The sequence below is a fragment of the Rhipicephalus sanguineus genome, chromosome 5 (genome assembly GCF_013339695.2).
Source record: "Rhipicephalus sanguineus isolate Rsan-2018 chromosome 5, BIME_Rsan_1.4, whole genome shotgun sequence".
In the NCBI taxonomy this organism is placed as follows: Eukaryota; Metazoa; Arthropoda; class Arachnida; order Ixodida; family Ixodidae; genus Rhipicephalus; species Rhipicephalus sanguineus.
The window spans coordinates 33,669,488-33,685,872 of NC_051180.1; the positions used below are offsets into that span (position 1 = coordinate 33,669,488).

Consider the following 16,385-nt stretch of genomic DNA (forward strand, 5'->3'; position numbering starts at 1 on the left):
GAATCGCCCTCTACGCGGCTGCATTGTCGATGGGGCGAAATGTTTGAGGCCCGTGCACTTAGATTTAGGTGCACGTTAAACCCCAGGTGGTCGAAATTTCCGGAGCCCTCCACTACGGTGTCTCTCATAATCATATCGTGGTTTTGGGACGTTTAAACCCAACTATTATATTGGGTCATTCCATGCCAAGTGTCCCAGATGTGGCGCTCGCACATCGCAGACATTGCTGATAAAATTTGCTTCTTTTTCTGTGCCATATCGAGTATTGTGGCAAAACATTTTTGCTCGATAAAATTTTGACGATCATGGCGCCCCCTCGAAGTTCGCTTGTATTTGTTAAACCGCGCCTAATAGAAAAATGCGTATAAAATCTATTTTTGTGTGGTTCAGCTTTGAAACCACGCTGGCGCTATCGCAGAGGTTCTGTTTAGATGTCCTATTCACTAATTCCGAAATTTTTGTGTTTCACTACCAGCTACGTATCTTCCAAAACTACAAAACTCTTCAATGTTCGTGTTTTTTTCTTGTGCTATCTCGAACTCCCTCTAACCAATCTTAATATTAGTATGATTTTCAGGAAAGTGTGTTATAGTACAAAAATTTTTTAGGGGCAAAAGAGACTTCAAATCTTCTCCGAAAAAGATTGTGAACTTATGCGATTTGTCGCATGTTTGACCGTATTTTTCATACTGATGCGGTCCAAGTAAAAATACTCGTCATGCGGCGTTTGATAGAAGACTTGTCGTTAAGTAATGAAGAAAGTCTAATGAAATCATTTTTTGTTTTAAGGAAGAAAATAATTTTTGAATTTGGCGCTCCATAAGTGCCCGGCATTCTTTTGTTGCACTTCGCCGCAAAGCACGTGGTCGCCCTTGCAGCTAAAACTCGTCACAGTCAGCGGCAAGATGCGACATGTATGTCAGTGGCTCGTGAGTGCTCGAAAGTCTTGTCGCGTTGATCTCAGGGCGACGAGTAATCAATTCGCGTTACAATGTGAGCTTGGCGGGCCCAATGGGAAGTATGGACGCCGAGAGCAGCCTATGGCGTCGTCGGCACAATGTGCTAGAGGCCGTCTGCACAACACGTATACCCCGAAAAAACGTGTATACAATGTGCATTATTTCTTTCAGTATGTGTATGCTAGTTGTGCGGACGGCCTCTAGCACATTGTGCCAACGACGCCATAGGCTGCTCTCGGGCGTCCATACTTCCCATTGGGCCCGCCAAGCAAGCTCACATTGTAACGCAAATTGATTAATCGTCGCCCTGAGATCAACGCGACAAGACTCTTCGAGCACTCACGAGCCACTGACATACATCTCGCATCTTGCCGCTGCCTGTGACGAGTGTCAGCTGGAAGGGGCGACCACGTGCTTTGCGGCGAAGTGGCAACAAAATGAAATGCAGGCCGCGTTCGGAGGGCCAAATTCAAAAATTATTTTCTTCCTTAAAACAAAAAAAAAATCATTTCATTAGACTTTCCCCCATTACTTAAACGACGAAGTCTTCTATCAAACGCCGCATGACGAGGATTTTTACTGGACCGCCATCAGTATGAAAAATACGGTCAAACATGCGACAATCGCTTATTTTCTCTACTTCACAATTTTTTTCGGGAATATTTGAAGTCTATTTTACCCCTAAACATTTATTTAATCATCAATTATTCAATCATCTTTTGCAATTTACAGCCATCTGTAAGGTCACATAGTTCTAAAATGTTTTTTGTGCGAGGTGTTGGCAAAATTAAGGCCACCAAGACCAGAGACGGCATGGTCCTCTCGCACTCTGTTTTACTTGCAAGTCATTGCTGTAGTCATGCTAGCATGCTGTGCATGCTCGGCTCTTTTATGCCTCCAATGGAATCGCTTACAATATTGTTTTCGTCGATAATGCCAGCTCTTAACCTCACATTCTGTCGATTGATGAGATCATGGCCGAGTGTGCCAATGCGTGCAGTGGTGGTGAAGTTTGGGAGAAAGGGCTGTGTTTTTGGTCTTTCACTGTTGCGAGACATGCGGCCATTTACAAGCCACACCAACCTGGCCACTATGCCGAAAATGCTGAGCAAATGAGCTGAGAACGTCATTGCTCGTTGCATTGCCGCCGGTGCATTCAGCGATAATCTTGTTATGGATGTGAAAGGATTACGGACGGAAGGTCGCTTCAAGATACCGGTTTTAGGTGCTGGCCACCCAAAGACACTGGGTTTATTCGGAAAAAAATGTACACTCAAGTTATCATGGTAGGAGCCACGTGGCACAATGGGTATCTAATTAGTGCAGGAAAGTAAGTCTCTCAAGTCGATAATTCATTCTAACAGCTCAACTCCCACCTACCACAACGAATTTTCTCGCATTGTGCTGATCAGATGGAAAAAAGGTACAGAGCCAACGCTGCACATTTTTTTTTGTTTTTCATCAATAACCACTGAGATATGATTGTCGATTTCACTACGACTCTCACTTTTACTTTTTTCCCCATTTCCTGGCTCCTACATTCTTTTTGCACATGGCCTTGAAAAATGTATCAGCAGGGTTCTACTTTATAAAGTATGCTAGCATGACGTGCTGCCTGCAAACAGCAAATGCCCCTGTTTGTTTTTTGTTTTTTCAGAACCAATTAATTGACTTCCGTGTAAACGAGACCAGTCTCTAACCTGTGGATAAACCTGTAGCCTTACTGCAAGTGCTTTGACTTGTTAAGAATGTTCTTACCAGTGTCGAACCATGTTTTGCAAATAAGTTGCAATTTCATTTATTTTGTCAGGTGTCGCAAAGCATTAGGTTTTATCTGTTGCTACATGAAGCAGCTGCTGTAATAATGAAGCAACAAGCCTTGTGTTAAAATGTGCCTTTTGTTTTGTAGGACCCCACCAAGACGCATCATGTGCCGACAGTGACATACAATGGAAGCTTGTTGACTTCAAGGGAATTTATTGTGCGCCTGGAGGGCCTTGCTATTAAGGAGACTAGCCTTTTGGCAGCCATTGCCACACAAATCGCGCTATACTGGGCGCTGAACATTGTTTTCAGCAAGAAAGCTCAGTGGACCTTCGATCTCCTGTGTCAAGTTCTGAAAGTTCAGAGCGTCTTGCGGCCGACGTCACTCGTCCGTGTGGCTCTAACCATCTTGAGCCAGTGAAACAGCCAGACTGATTTCAATAAAGTATTTTTCTCACAAATAGATCTGGATTTCTGCCCTCTCCTGGAGCATTTGTGTCAGACTTGGCGCAACCCGATGAAAATCATGTTCCTCAAAACTTTTTTTCATTTGCTGATGGGAGAGCTGGACTGCTGGTTTCTTGAGGAGCACTCAATACAAGCAAACGTTACTCCATCGAGAGGCATTGAGGATGATTAACTGCATGCTGCTCCGATGAGGAATGTTGTGAAAGAGTAACTGTCGCTCCCATGAGGGTATTGAGAGATAATGTCCATTTCTCCCTGCGGGACTAATGGGAAAGAGTAATTGTTACTCCATTTAGGTGTCCAGAAAGAGCAAGCATTGCTCCCGTGGGAGTATTGACAGAGAGCATCCATTCCTCCTTGTAAAGAGAAAACGTCGCTCCCCTGGGAGTATTGAAAAAGACTATCTCTTCCTCCCTCGGGAGTATTTGTAAGGAGCAAGTGTCACTCCCATAGGAGTATTGACCAAGAGCATCCGTTCCTCCCTTTAGGAGTTTAGGAAAGGAGCAACGGCTGCTCTTTAGAGGAGTAATTGAAAAGAGTAACTGTCGCTCCCTTGGGGGTATTGAGAATACTATCTGTTCCTCCCTTCAGGAGTATTCGGAAAGAGTAACCGTCCCTCCCGTGGGGAGTATCGAAAAGACTATCTGTTCCTCCTTTGAGGAGTATCGAGAAAGAGTAACCGTTGCTCCCGTGGGAGTTTTCACAAAGAGCATCCGTTGCTCCAGTCAGTTACTCCCTGAAGGAGCAAGTTCTACGGGGAGTAACGGTTCGTCCGTCGCAGTTACCCCCAAAAAGGAGTAATGGGTGTGGCAGGTAGTTACTCCCCTAAAGGAGTAACCCTCGACCCCCCATTTCCTCCTTTACTTTTTAGGAGTGTATTCGGCAGTGGATCGAGAAATGTTGCTCGCACTCTCTGCCCAGTTCTAGTATGAGAGCTCAAAGACATCTCAAGGTCAAAGTGTTACGCGAAAGTTCCATTTCTTACTCTAACAAGTACACCAGGAGTTCGGATATGCCCTCATTATTATGGTGGGACCACGTGACAATTATGAATAAAGTATAATAATGTTATATATGATTCTTCAAAAAGTACGCTTCGAATCAAATGGAAGACCTATTACATATCTCACTACCCGCATGTGACTGTTTTTCGCGTGCCTGTAATTACAGAAACCAGAACGCAGTCGAAAGTTCAAGCTTCAAGTGCTCTTCGCTAACCCTTTCTTATCCTTTCAGTACAACGATGAGTTTGTCGGCCTTACGTTAGCCGTTGTTTCGGGCTGCCTGGTAGCCAGTCGCACCGAAGAACCCCAGGTTGTCGTTCACACTACATGCGGCGCTGCCAGAGGTATCGTCCGTTCGACTACGGCGGGTCCAGCGCTTGCCTTTCTGGGAATACCTTTCGCCGAGCCACCACTCGGAGAGCGTCGCTTCAAGAAACCAGCGCTTAAGAAGCCTTGGCGAGGAGTCCTGGACGCAACATCGCTGCCGCCCATGTGTCCCCAAAATCCCACGCGAATCAACAGCTACTTCGCTATAAGTGAAGCTGATCCCACTTCCGAAGACTGCCTTTTTCTCAACGTGTACGCCCCCGCGCGAAACGACACATTGTTGAAGCCCGTCGTTGTGTACGTTCACGGAGGAGCGTTTACATATGGAGGAATTTCATGAAGATCTTCGATGCGTCAGAACTGGCAGTGCGAGGAGACCTCGTCGCTGTCACCATTGCCTACAGACTGGGTCCACTCGGGTTCCTGTATATGGGTACAGAAGATGCGCCGGGAAACATGGGTCTGTACGATCAGCAACTCGCGATGCAGTGGGTCAAGGAGAACGCGCGTTTCTTCGGCGGTGACCCGAACTCTATAACTGTAATGGGTCAGAGCGCCGGAGCCATCTCCATCGGATTCCATCTCTTGTCTCCAAGCAGTGCCGGTCTCTTCAAGCGCGCCTTCATGCAGAGTGGCAGCCCGTTAATCGGGGCTTTCATAAGCACTCAAGAAGAGGCAGCATCCAGAACAGACATGCTCGCGTCCTATCTCGAGTGCAAAGAAAAAGACTCGCACGAGCTTTCCGGAGCAGAAGTAGTCACATGTCTGCGATCCAAGGACATCGGAGACATCTTGAAAGCCTTGGAATATTTCGACGAAGCAGAGTTTATGGGTTCTTTCCGTTTTTCGGCGGTGACTTCGCGCATGGAAAGCTAGTGAAAGAGTTTGCCCAGTACCCACCGAACGTGAGAGACGTCTTGGTGAGCGTTTGTTCAGGGGAGGGGGACTTCTTGATCGCATACTTGCTTGCCAGGCTCAACATCGTAGAAAACCTCGGAAAGGTGACTCAACGCCGTATGGAGGCTATTATGAGGCTGGTGTTGTCGCGTGCGCTCGTCGGCGTCGACATTGACGCCATCATCGAGCGCTACCTCGGCCCAGTATCTGGCCAGAACGCTGTTGAGGTGGCTCGTGCGTCGGGCGACATACTGGGTGACTGGTTGTTCGGCTGCCCCGCAGTAAGCTTGGTCCGCGCGCTTGCAGCTGCGACCGTGTCGGTGCACGTTCTTCGTTACTCCGAGCAACTCTCCTTCCTCTACTGGCCCGAGTGGGTTCGACCGACGCACAGTAACGACATTGTGTTCAGCCTCGGCTCCGGTTTCAACCTGGGTGGCAGTCCTTCGGACGCCGACGTCACGGCAACTGAGAACTTGATAAACGTCGTCTCGACGTTCGCTCGCAATGGGTGAGTATTATGATATTATAGTCGGTCACAACCTGAGCATAAATGTAAGCTCCTCCCACAGCCGTCGCTGTCGCACACAGAGAAAATTTGGTTAGATGCCTCATCCAATCGCATTTGCTCATTTTCCTGACGTCACGCACCTTGTGTGCATTTCAGGGAGGCTATTTTAGACACATGTTCGCGGGTTATACTTTAGCTTCCTGGCAAATTTCAGCCAAAACTCTGATGTCACTGCTCGGGGAAACGTATTATTATATGCGAAGCATTTCTTAGCGAACTTCTGCGACTTTGAGCGTATCTATCTATCTATCTATCTATCTATCTATCTATCTATCTATCTATCTATCTATCTATCTATCTATCTATCTATCTATCTATCTATCTATCTATCTATCTATCTATCTAGCCGCCTACGACTTTGTGCTCTCCTGGTCGCTTGGTTAATCGAATGTACATCGAAATTGGTGTGACGTAACATGACTGTATGACGAACATAAATGACAAGTCATAACATGAAAATCATGACACGCATGTCATGTACAGCATGATTTACATGCCACGCTCATGGTGCGCTGGCGGCCGTTTCGCTAGCTCTATATACACCAAAATTGGTATCTTGCGACTTGACTGTGTGACGAACGTAAATGACACGAGTTAACATGAAAATCATGACAAGCATGTCATGTACAGCATGACTTACGTGCTACGCTCATCGTGCGCTGGCGGCCGTTTCCCTAGTTGGATCTACCCCGAAATTGGTATTGCGTGACGTGACTGTGAGACGAACATAAAAACATGAGTTAACATGAAAATCATGACACGCATGTCATGTACAGCATGACTTACGTGCCACGCTCATGGTGCGCTGGCGGCCGTTTCGCTAGCTTTACATACACCAATATTGATATCTTGCGACGTGACTGTGTAACGAACATAAATAACACGAGTTAACATGAAAACCATGACACGCATGTCATACAGCATGACTTACGTGCCACGCTCATGGTGCGCTGGCGGCCGTTTCGCTAGCTTGATCTACCCCGAAGTTGGTATTGCGCGACGTTACTGTGTTACGAACATAAATAATAGGAGTTAACATGAAAACCATGACACGCATTTTCCTTAGTGACATACAAGACGTTGTATGCAGCTCTTTGCTGGCTGCTTCACATTACATCGATTCCCACAATGCGTTGGATCTTCCGACTTTTTTCAAGTAGGGACGTCGAACTTTTAATTGCTAATAAGCGTAGTATTTAAATTAGCAGAGGAAAAGTGCTTGTGGTTACAACGAAAACCATCTTGTTGAACTGTCTTGCACAGGGGAATGATGGGTTGGCCGCAGTTCTAGGCGCGGAGCTTGTATTTATTCTTCGGTTGTAAGCGATTATAGACCTTATGCAAAATTGCTGCCATATGTCGAAGGTTTGACGAAGCTACCGATTCGGCGCCATGTTGGAGGCTTGGGTCCGAATCGTATTGCTATCGCTGCTCTAACTTCTTGCTTGTATCTGCTTTGATAGTCGGCAATTGGGGCATAAAAACGTCAGACGAGCCTGTACACGTTATCGGCATTTCCTAGTTTTTACGTTGACAATTATTACGTGTGAAGAACTGCCTCTCAACGAGAAGAAGGTACAAGTTTGTCACCAATTCACATGTAAGTATGTCGTCGTTGAGAATGAAGCTTTGCGCTTGGTTATAAATTTTGTCTGATTTCAGTGTAGCGAATAAAGCGTTGTAAGCTATTGCAACATCATGCGTGTAGTGTAGGATGCTTGGGAGGAAGCATTAGCGCGCGACGCGGCTGGGCACAGCGATGACGGTAAGAAAGTGCTGTTGACCCGTTTCAAAGCGTATTTCATAAGGGACAGCTACGTCGACCTAATGTATTGTGCATCTTATTTTAAATAAACCGTTGTATGTTTTGCATAGAGCTGACTAAAACGCGTTCTTGGGCTAGTTGGTGCATGGTCTGACAAACATTTGGAGGCACAAAGGAACGAGGACAAGAAATGACAGGACTGGTGCCAAAAATGACAGGCACCAGTCCCGTCATTTCTTGTCCTCGTTCCTTTGTGCCTCCAAATTTTTGTCAGTTGCATAGAGCTACCGCACGGTTAAAATGTAAGAAAGATCCGCTTCTCACGCACGTGAAAAGAACGTCAAAAGCATTAGTTGCTTCAAGAAGTAGGCGAGGATTAGCGAGTATTTCATTGAATAGCCTTCCGACATGTACTCGCAAATAACACGATCCGCCAAGAATATTAGCGTTCACATCGTCGCTTTCGGGGCCTACTGGCGCCTTACAATTTCAACCAGTTGCAGCAAAGCAGTTTAGCGTCGCCGACTGAACGCTTGCGAAACCACCTCAGCGCGTAACCAACGGTAGCGCACCCACGGTCGTTGTAACACATCTGCGGGAACAGCATTTTTTTTTCAATTTCATACGAAAAGTGTCACACACAAGCACCCGTTAACATCTCATAGCACACAGGAGTGGATACAGGATTTTTCCGAAGGGGGATCAGCGTCAGCTGGGAGAACCTGATACGTGCTATCCTTGGGGTATAAATAAAAAAAAACAAGTAGGGGAAGGGGGGGATCAGGCCACCTGGGCCGCCCCTCTGAATATGGCAGTAATAATAATAAGAATAGCACATGAAATGTTTTAAAAATACGCATAGGGAAGCAGTACGCGCGCAAAGCATCTCACCAAATGCAACCTTGTTAAACTTCACAATCAATAACAAACTACGAAGTACGAACAACACGCTCCAGCACAATCGGTCCGTTCGCTGAGAATCGATGACGCGCACGAGCTACCTAACATGTAACTGTTATAGCAATGTGATAAACAAAGTAATGGTGTCAACAACTGCGCAGGCATGTGCGAGTAGCTGCGATGCAGCTTTGGAGCTCGTACACGAAGCCGGTTTTTCTGTGCCTGCGAGTACACGGCGCAAAAACTGTCTCGTTCCGGCATGGCACGAACGAGTGTTCTCTGATGAGTGCGGATGCTGTCACATGCCCCATCTATTAAGAACGGAGAACGTAAACACGGCGTTAGTCGTGAGCACTAGACGGAGCAACGGAACGATCTGCCGCTTCTCGTCGGCCGCAAGGAAATCTAATAACACATGGAGGCTAGCTTCCTACAAACCTTTTTTCAGCATCCCATCTTCCTCAATCTCACCAACACGGCACACGAAGATATGTCGGCATTGCCGTTCCTATCAGCCGCCACACGTCGATACGTACGCTCAGTGTGTGCACATGCGGAGCGCGCTTAGCCTTCAACATGGCGGAAATGCGTACAGCGGCCGCTAGATGGCAGCAGATTTTGCATAAGGTCTATACCTTCTGAACCAAAGAAGCGGTAGCGTTTGTATATTACGCTGGTCACTGCAGTTGCACCTATACACGCTAAGCAAAGGCGAAAGCGTAGAGTATATTTCACGAATTTTGAATGAGCCGTTAGATTGTCTTCTTCTTCGTCGTCACTAAATGGCCCGGTCTTTACAGTGCTTCCCATTTGTCATTTGACTAGTGGCACGTGATTTAAACGTGTTTTAATAATAGAGTGCAAGAAATCATCTCTCGTTTCTTCCGTAAACTTCCGATATCTAATTTATCGATATGCCTCAATATTGAGTCATTTAAAAAAGATGCAGTATATGCCTGAAAAGTTTGTCGTTCAGACGTGTGCTTTATAGGGAGTACCGAAAATTGCAAGAATTAATTTGAAGTTAACGAGAAATTTATATTTGAAGTTAACGCAAAATGTATCATTTGTTCCTAAGTACACGTATAAGTCACTTTCAGCTTCAACACTCAAACAAAATTACAAATACTCGAGCCTTAGGTCACTACTTGCCGCCATAGAAGATTCACAACACGTTGCATGAGGGCCTCTATGAAACCGTCTCTTTACCTCCTCAATTATACGTTTATCGCTGTTTTCAGAGTACCAAAGGTTACGGATGGCACGAGGTGGCCAAAGTTCGATGAAGAAGGACAGTACCTGCACATACGGAACGGAAGCAATGTGCAGGAAAAGCACTTTCTCGAATCTACGTGTAACTTTTGGCACAACGTACTACCTCACGAATAAAAAGCAAGTAGGTGTACGCTTTTTATGTCACCCCCCCCCCCCCCCCGTGCTTCTAGTTTTCAACTGTTCATAGCACTGCTAACGGCAGCAAGAGCAAAGAAATGTGCGCCTCTTTTCTTACATGTCTTCCTTATGACGTAATCAGGCTCAATTCCCTTTATTTGTTGTAAGCAAAGGCTTTTTTTAGCTCCCTTTTACGGAGACCTTCAATGAGTCAAAAGCCAGGGCACTCAACCGGGAACCTACGGCCATCATTGCGAGAACAAAACAAGGTCAACCGGGTGATCCGGGCAACCAGTCACATGTTAAGAACATCGATTTCGTGTCTTAAAAAAACCTTTTTTTTTTCGACTTACCGAGGTTGAGTCTTTAGAACCCTGCTCCCTGGGCAATGCGAAGTGCTCTAGTCGGTTACCTTCAATGTGCAATAAAGAACATGTCATCTGATTTTTGCTTCAACTTCATATATGAGGAGGACTTGTTCATACCGTAGTTGGTTGTTGCTGTTGTGTACACCCTGAAGTACCTCCTATTTGAGGGTTTGCTCACGTGACTACGCGAAGTGCTCGAGGGATGTTAGAAAAATAGTCGCGCTTTTGAACAGTGACTATTCGATTCGAGCGCGGCATCAAATAGCGCAATATTCTAATTGTTCTTGGAAAGATTACGGACGCGTGGTATGTAGAGGAGTCTACATTGTCAGCCGCTGCGGTCGCCTAGTGGTTACTGTGTTCGGCTGCTGACCCGAAGGACTCTGGTTCGGTCCCGGTCGCGGCGGTCTTATTTCGATGGAGGCGAAATGCTAGAGGCCAATGTATTGTGCGATGTCAGTGCACGTTAAAGAGCACCAGGTGGCGTAAAGTTTCCGGAACCCTCCACTACGGCGTCGCTCACAGCCTGCAGCAGCTTTGCAACGTTAAAACCCATAAACTGACTAAAAAACGTCTGCAATTAGTGAAACGATTTCTCTTGAAAATCTTCATGGGTGAATTGGGTAATCTGCTGTGTTCGCCTAGGGCTGGGTTTGCTCACGTTTGTGTGCGTTATATATGCGTGGTTTAACCAATAAACTTTACTTGATAGTCTACGCTGTATTGCGTCCGTTTCTTTGCATTTCGTCTGTGTCTGTCGCTCTCTAGCTACTATCGACCGAGTAGTTTACTTGTACGCCTCGAATCTTTAAAGAAAGGAATCTCTGCACCTGCACTGCGGTCCTGAACAGCTGTGCAATGGCGGTCCCGTCGATGCTTCCTTTGTTTTCTGCGTGTCTCGTTCAAACATCGGAATACTGATACTTCCTGTTTGTATGCTCCCTGCTTGACGGCAACGCGTGAAAGCGGATTAACGACGTCCATCGGGAAGGTGATCCACTGGTCGTGTAACCACGGCGCCGCGCACCTCGCGACGAACGGTGCCCGGCGTGTACTTCGACATCTACAAAGTTGCACTTTGCGAAGAGGCACCATCTCTGCCACTTTTCCACTTCGCCTCCCTACACGCCACCTGTTGCTTCACTTTCTCGAAAACCTCTCAAATCACAAGGGATCACTACAGATAGTTGCGTGAAAAGCTTCGTGGCCATCTTTCTGCTGTCTGGGATCTGCACCCCGCCTCAGGTGAGAGTTCACTTTTTCGTCCTCAGAGACACACGAACTCAGAACTGCAAGGTTTGTAGGATTCTTTCATGGCAACCGATATTGTTAAGAACGCGCTTCGGCTTATCCTAGGCTAGTGAAAGGAGGACTGGCGTATTCAGTGCGTGTTTTCAGAGCTTTTCGAAAACGTGGAATCGCATTGCACCCATTTTGGCATAGTTTTCATGAGAACGTTATAAGACTTAAAGATGCTGGTTTGCCATATGTCATCATGTCGAGAATGTACTTCGAAAAGCAGGTTATCTAACGCACCGAAAAGCAACTAATTGGGATAAACCGCTTGCGCATTGCTGGTTGTATGGATGAGAACTAACAGACAGTAATGCCAAGTAAAGTATATGGGGTGTTATTTGTAATAATTAGGATGTTAAGGTGAAGAAACTAAAGTGGACGAAAAGATAACTTGCCTCCGGCAGGAACCGAACCTGCGATCTTCGAATAACGCGTCCGATGCTCTACCACTGAGATACGACGGCGGTCATCCTTTCTTCCACTTTTATGGAGTATATATGTGCATTTAAGCCTAGGAGTGTTAGTCGGCGCCGATCGCAGTCATGGCGGCAAGTGTGGAACACTCTTTTTTCTGCCTGTTGGCGTCACGCAGCATGTGATCTTTTTACGAGCGGGCAGCAGACCAATAATCCCTCGCATACTACCTGAAGGCATGAAGTCTGCCAGAACGACACCCTCGCTAAACACATATAGGTTTCAATGCACATATATATACTCCATAAAAGTGGACGGGAGGACGACCGCCGCCGTAGCTCGGTGGTAGAGCATCGGACGCGTTATTATAAGGTCGCAGGTTCGGTTCCTGCCGGCGGCAAGTTATCTTTACGGCCACTTTAGTTTGTTCACATTTATATCCTAATTACTACAAATGACATCCCCTATACTTTCCTTGGCATTACTGTCTGTTAGTTCTAATTAATACTGTGTCTAGCAAAGAAAAACGAGCCCTTAAATGTCATCTTCTTTCCTTGATGATATGGAGGCAGGATAAAAGAACAATGTCCTACGCTGGCAGTGACGTTTCCGATCGGTTGTCGAATCAAATGACGTTGACGGTGACTTATGTTTGCACTCAAGTAAGTGGAAAGCGAAAAAATGACCTATAAACCGCGTCCATGCGACTCGGTACTCCGGGAATCAGATTTTCTCTAGAGTTACCAGCTGAAAGTTATTCGTAAACACTCATCAAGGAAGGTGGCGTGTTAGCCGCGTAGACACTGACCGCTTGGAAACAATGACGATAATTTTTCGATTACTATAACACTAATGAAGTGCAGACTTCGATGAATGGGCGAAAATTCTTTACGGTGAACAGGCAACAAGAATCTCAAGCCCAGAGAACGCGCTTGTGAGTGCTTGAGTCTCTGAGAGAGGCGAGATGCTTACAAGCTTTGTCCCCGCACAGCTTTTCACGTACCGCTTTAAAGCAGTACCCAGGGTGTGAGACATAATTAAAGTTCGAACGTCAGGATTGAGGTGTACGAGAAGTGTCGCCTTAGCTAGCGCAAGTTTTCACTTTGGAGAACGATTCAGTAGCACGCAGAGCACGTTGCAAAGTGAAGTGGTTGATCAGCCGTTGTGTTCTTCTGCCGGTAACAACATTCTTTAATTAGATTTCAGAACGCAACGTTGGAATTTTTGTGAAAAAGTACCATGCATTGGATCAATGTTTAAAAGTGCCTGACGGGCAAGATCATTTCGCAAGCCCACTACGGCGTATCTCGCTGTATACAATTTGCGTAGGATCTTAAACCTTAAGTTAGGGATCAATCGTAACTATTTCTTTTCATGCTTTCTTGCAGCACAATGGCAATGTGGGTCGGACTAACGTTACATTTCACTGTGTGCTCTCTGGTGGCCGGAAGAGCTCAAGAGGCGGCTAATGTCGATCACACAACTTGCGGAGATGTGCGAGGGATCATTCGTTCGACAACGACTGGTCCAGTGCTAGCCTTCTTGGGAATACCTTTCGCCGAACCACCAGTCGGTGAACGACGCTTTCAGAAGCCGACGCCAAAGAAGCCCTGGAAAGGGGTGATGAACGCTACTTTGCTGCCACCTATGTGTCCCCAAGTTCCCGTTAGAGTAAACAGCCACTTCGGAGTAACAGCAGCGGATCCCTTTTCCGAGGACTGTCTCTTTCTGAACGTCTTCAAACCGGTTCGAAATGATGGTCCTACTCTGAAGCCAGTCGTCGTGTATGTTCCGGGAGGAGCTTTTACCTTCGGAGGAATTTATCTCAAGATATTCGACGCGTCAGAACTTGCCGTGCGAGGAGACCTTGTCGTTTTCACCATCGCTTACCGACTGGGACCGTTCGGGTTCCTATATCTGGACGCCAAAGAGGCACCTGGAAACATGGGTCTCTACGACCAGCAACTTGCGATGCAATGGGTCAGAGAAAACGCCCGTTCTTTCGGCGGTGACCCTGACGTCATCACCGCAATGGGTCAAAGTGCGGGAGCCATGTCGTTGGGCATTCACATCTTGTCACCCAGTAGCGCCGGTCTCTTTCAACGGGCCTACATGCAGAGTGGCAGCCCGTTCGTCAGTGCTTTCTTAAGCAGCCCAGCACGGGCGAGAAAGAAAGCGGACATGCTCGCAGACTACCTCGACTGCAGAGAGAAGAATAATCGAGAGCTCTCCGTGACGGAGGTCATTACCTGCTTGCAATCCAAGGATGTCGATGACATTGTGAAAGCGGCGCGAATTTTCAACGCAGACGGTTTGAGCGGATTCTTCCCGGTTTTAGGTGACGACTTCGTGCCGGGAACGCCCGGCAGCGCCCTTGCGCTTGTTCCACCCAGTGTACGCGACGTCCTGGTGAGCGTTTGCGCTGCCGAGGGAGACTTCCTTATCGAGCATATCCTCAAAAACGTCAACAATATCGACGACATTGAACTCGTTTCGAAAAGATACATGACACTGCTTATGAAGCTACTGCTAGGGAATTTCATGAGCGCCGACACCGAACCTATCATCGAGCGCTACTTCTTCCCTGTTGCTGCAGACAGTGGTGTCCAAGTAGCTCGAGCTGGCTCTGACATTCTAAGTGACTTTTATTTTGGCTGCCCCGCGCGTAGCATCGCCCGAGGGCTCGCAGTTGCAAATACGTCGGTGTACTTTCTTGTGTACGACGAGCAACTGTCCTTCCTTGACTGGCCCGAGTGGGTTCGCTCGACTCACGGGGACGACCTTGCGTTCAGCCTGGGCTCGGCCCTCGTCCTAGACGGTCATCCTTCCGAAGGAGATGTCAAGGCAACTGAAAACATGATAAACGTCGTTACGACGTTTAGTCGCACAGGGTAAGATTCCTGCAATGTTCTGCTACATCCCAACTATAACGCGTAACGGGAAGAGCATTTGCCTTTATTTTGCACTTCATGTGCCCCCGCACTGGTACGTATCTGTGACTAAAGAAAACGAACTAGGGTTCTTTGCGAATACTCGTCTCTATCGCTCTATTTAGGGCACCTTCAATTCACAAAGGAATAGGTGTTGCATTCTTGGTTGCTCATTAAGCGTTGAAATGTAAAGTCCCGTTATGGCAGTGGCTTCATTTTCATGACTAAAAGCAGCACCCTGCACCGGCCCCGGCAGTGAAGCTATATTGACGGCTGCTTGCTCGTAAAGAGAGTGTCCGTAACAACATCTACTAGGCTTAATGATCAACGTCTTCCTGAAACAGCACGTCTATCTCATACTGCACTAACGAATATTGTACTACCCTTTTATATTCTATTCTTGCGAAACGTCATTTCACATACCTGAGGCAACTTTGAAAGCTCGTTGCTCAACAATCTTTTCCTCAGAAGAGAACATTGAAAAATGGCCGTGAGAGCAAACTACTAATAGATCGTAATTGGTTTTAATTCTGATATGGCTGACCGAGGCATTCGATACACTTGTCATGTGATGACCCACCCGGAATCATCAGATGCCACCTTGCCAAGTTTTACAACGCAATCTGCCTTTGTGCCAGTTTACGCAACGTCACATTCCTAATTTTAATACCGTGCATGTGTTGCTATTTGCAGCGTACCAAATGTCTTGGATGGTACGGAATGGCCAAGATTCAATGAAGAGGGACAATATCTGCACATACGGAACGGAAGTAGTGTACAGAAAAAACATTTCCTCGAATCTACATGCAACTTTTGGCACAGCATTGTGCCTGATAAATAAAAAGCAATCCACTATATGGGTTCTCTGTTTTTTTTGTTTTTTTTTGTTTTTCTATGCTACGAACGTGCGACCAGTCTTAATTAAACAGCCGTGCTACCCTAGTAAGTGCAAGAGAATTTTGGTAGTAATCTTATCTTATGTGCCGGCCATTAGCACTACCGAGTTACGCCATTAAGATACCTTGTTCTAACCAGGCCACTTTGTTTGGGATTTATTGAAGAGGCAATTTTCAAACAACGCAGTGCACTTCAGCTTTCGCGCATCATTTACGTGTTCTTCGGGCACGTGAGAGAAATCAAGATGTCCAAGGTCTACCTCGATCCATCCAGTACGGCTTGTCTTTTGTTGGCGCTATCTTTCTTTCGGACGATGAACTGCATCATCGTGATATTTCGTTCTTAGCGAGCTCGTTCTTAGCGAACTTTGAGTAAGACTTAGGGGTATTAAAATGTACCAGTCCATTCAGATTACAAAAATGTAATCTCTGTTCTT

General features: G+C 46.5%; 2 protein-coding genes across 2 annotated transcripts in view; both read left to right on the forward strand.

Annotated features, from left to right (window-relative positions):
• Positions 1–10,086, forward strand: part of LOC119394613 (acetylcholinesterase) — a 23,229-nt gene extending 13,143 nt beyond the window's left edge. Inside the window, exon 3 of the mRNA XM_037661932.2 lies at positions 9,894–10,086. Coding sequence (XP_037517860.2) covers positions 9,894–10,041 — 148 coding nt within the window. The 3' untranslated portion in view covers positions 10,042–10,086. The remainder of the gene's footprint in view (positions 1–9,893) is intronic.
• Positions 10,087–13,514: 3,428 nt separating this feature from the next.
• LOC119393457 (acetylcholinesterase) lies at positions 13,515–15,017 on the forward strand. The gene has a single exon (XM_037660484.2). It carries the CDS (start codon positions 13,515–13,517, stop codon positions 15,015–15,017), a length of 1,503 nt encoding a protein of 500 aa, XP_037516412.2.
• Positions 15,018–16,385: the final 1,368 nt, after the last annotated feature.

What these genes read in the sequence shown, in the direction of transcription:
- LOC119393457 (XM_037660484.2), top strand. Translation starts at nt 13,515, where the DNA reads ATGGCAATGTGGGTCGGACTAACGTTACATTTCACTGTGTGCTCTCTG.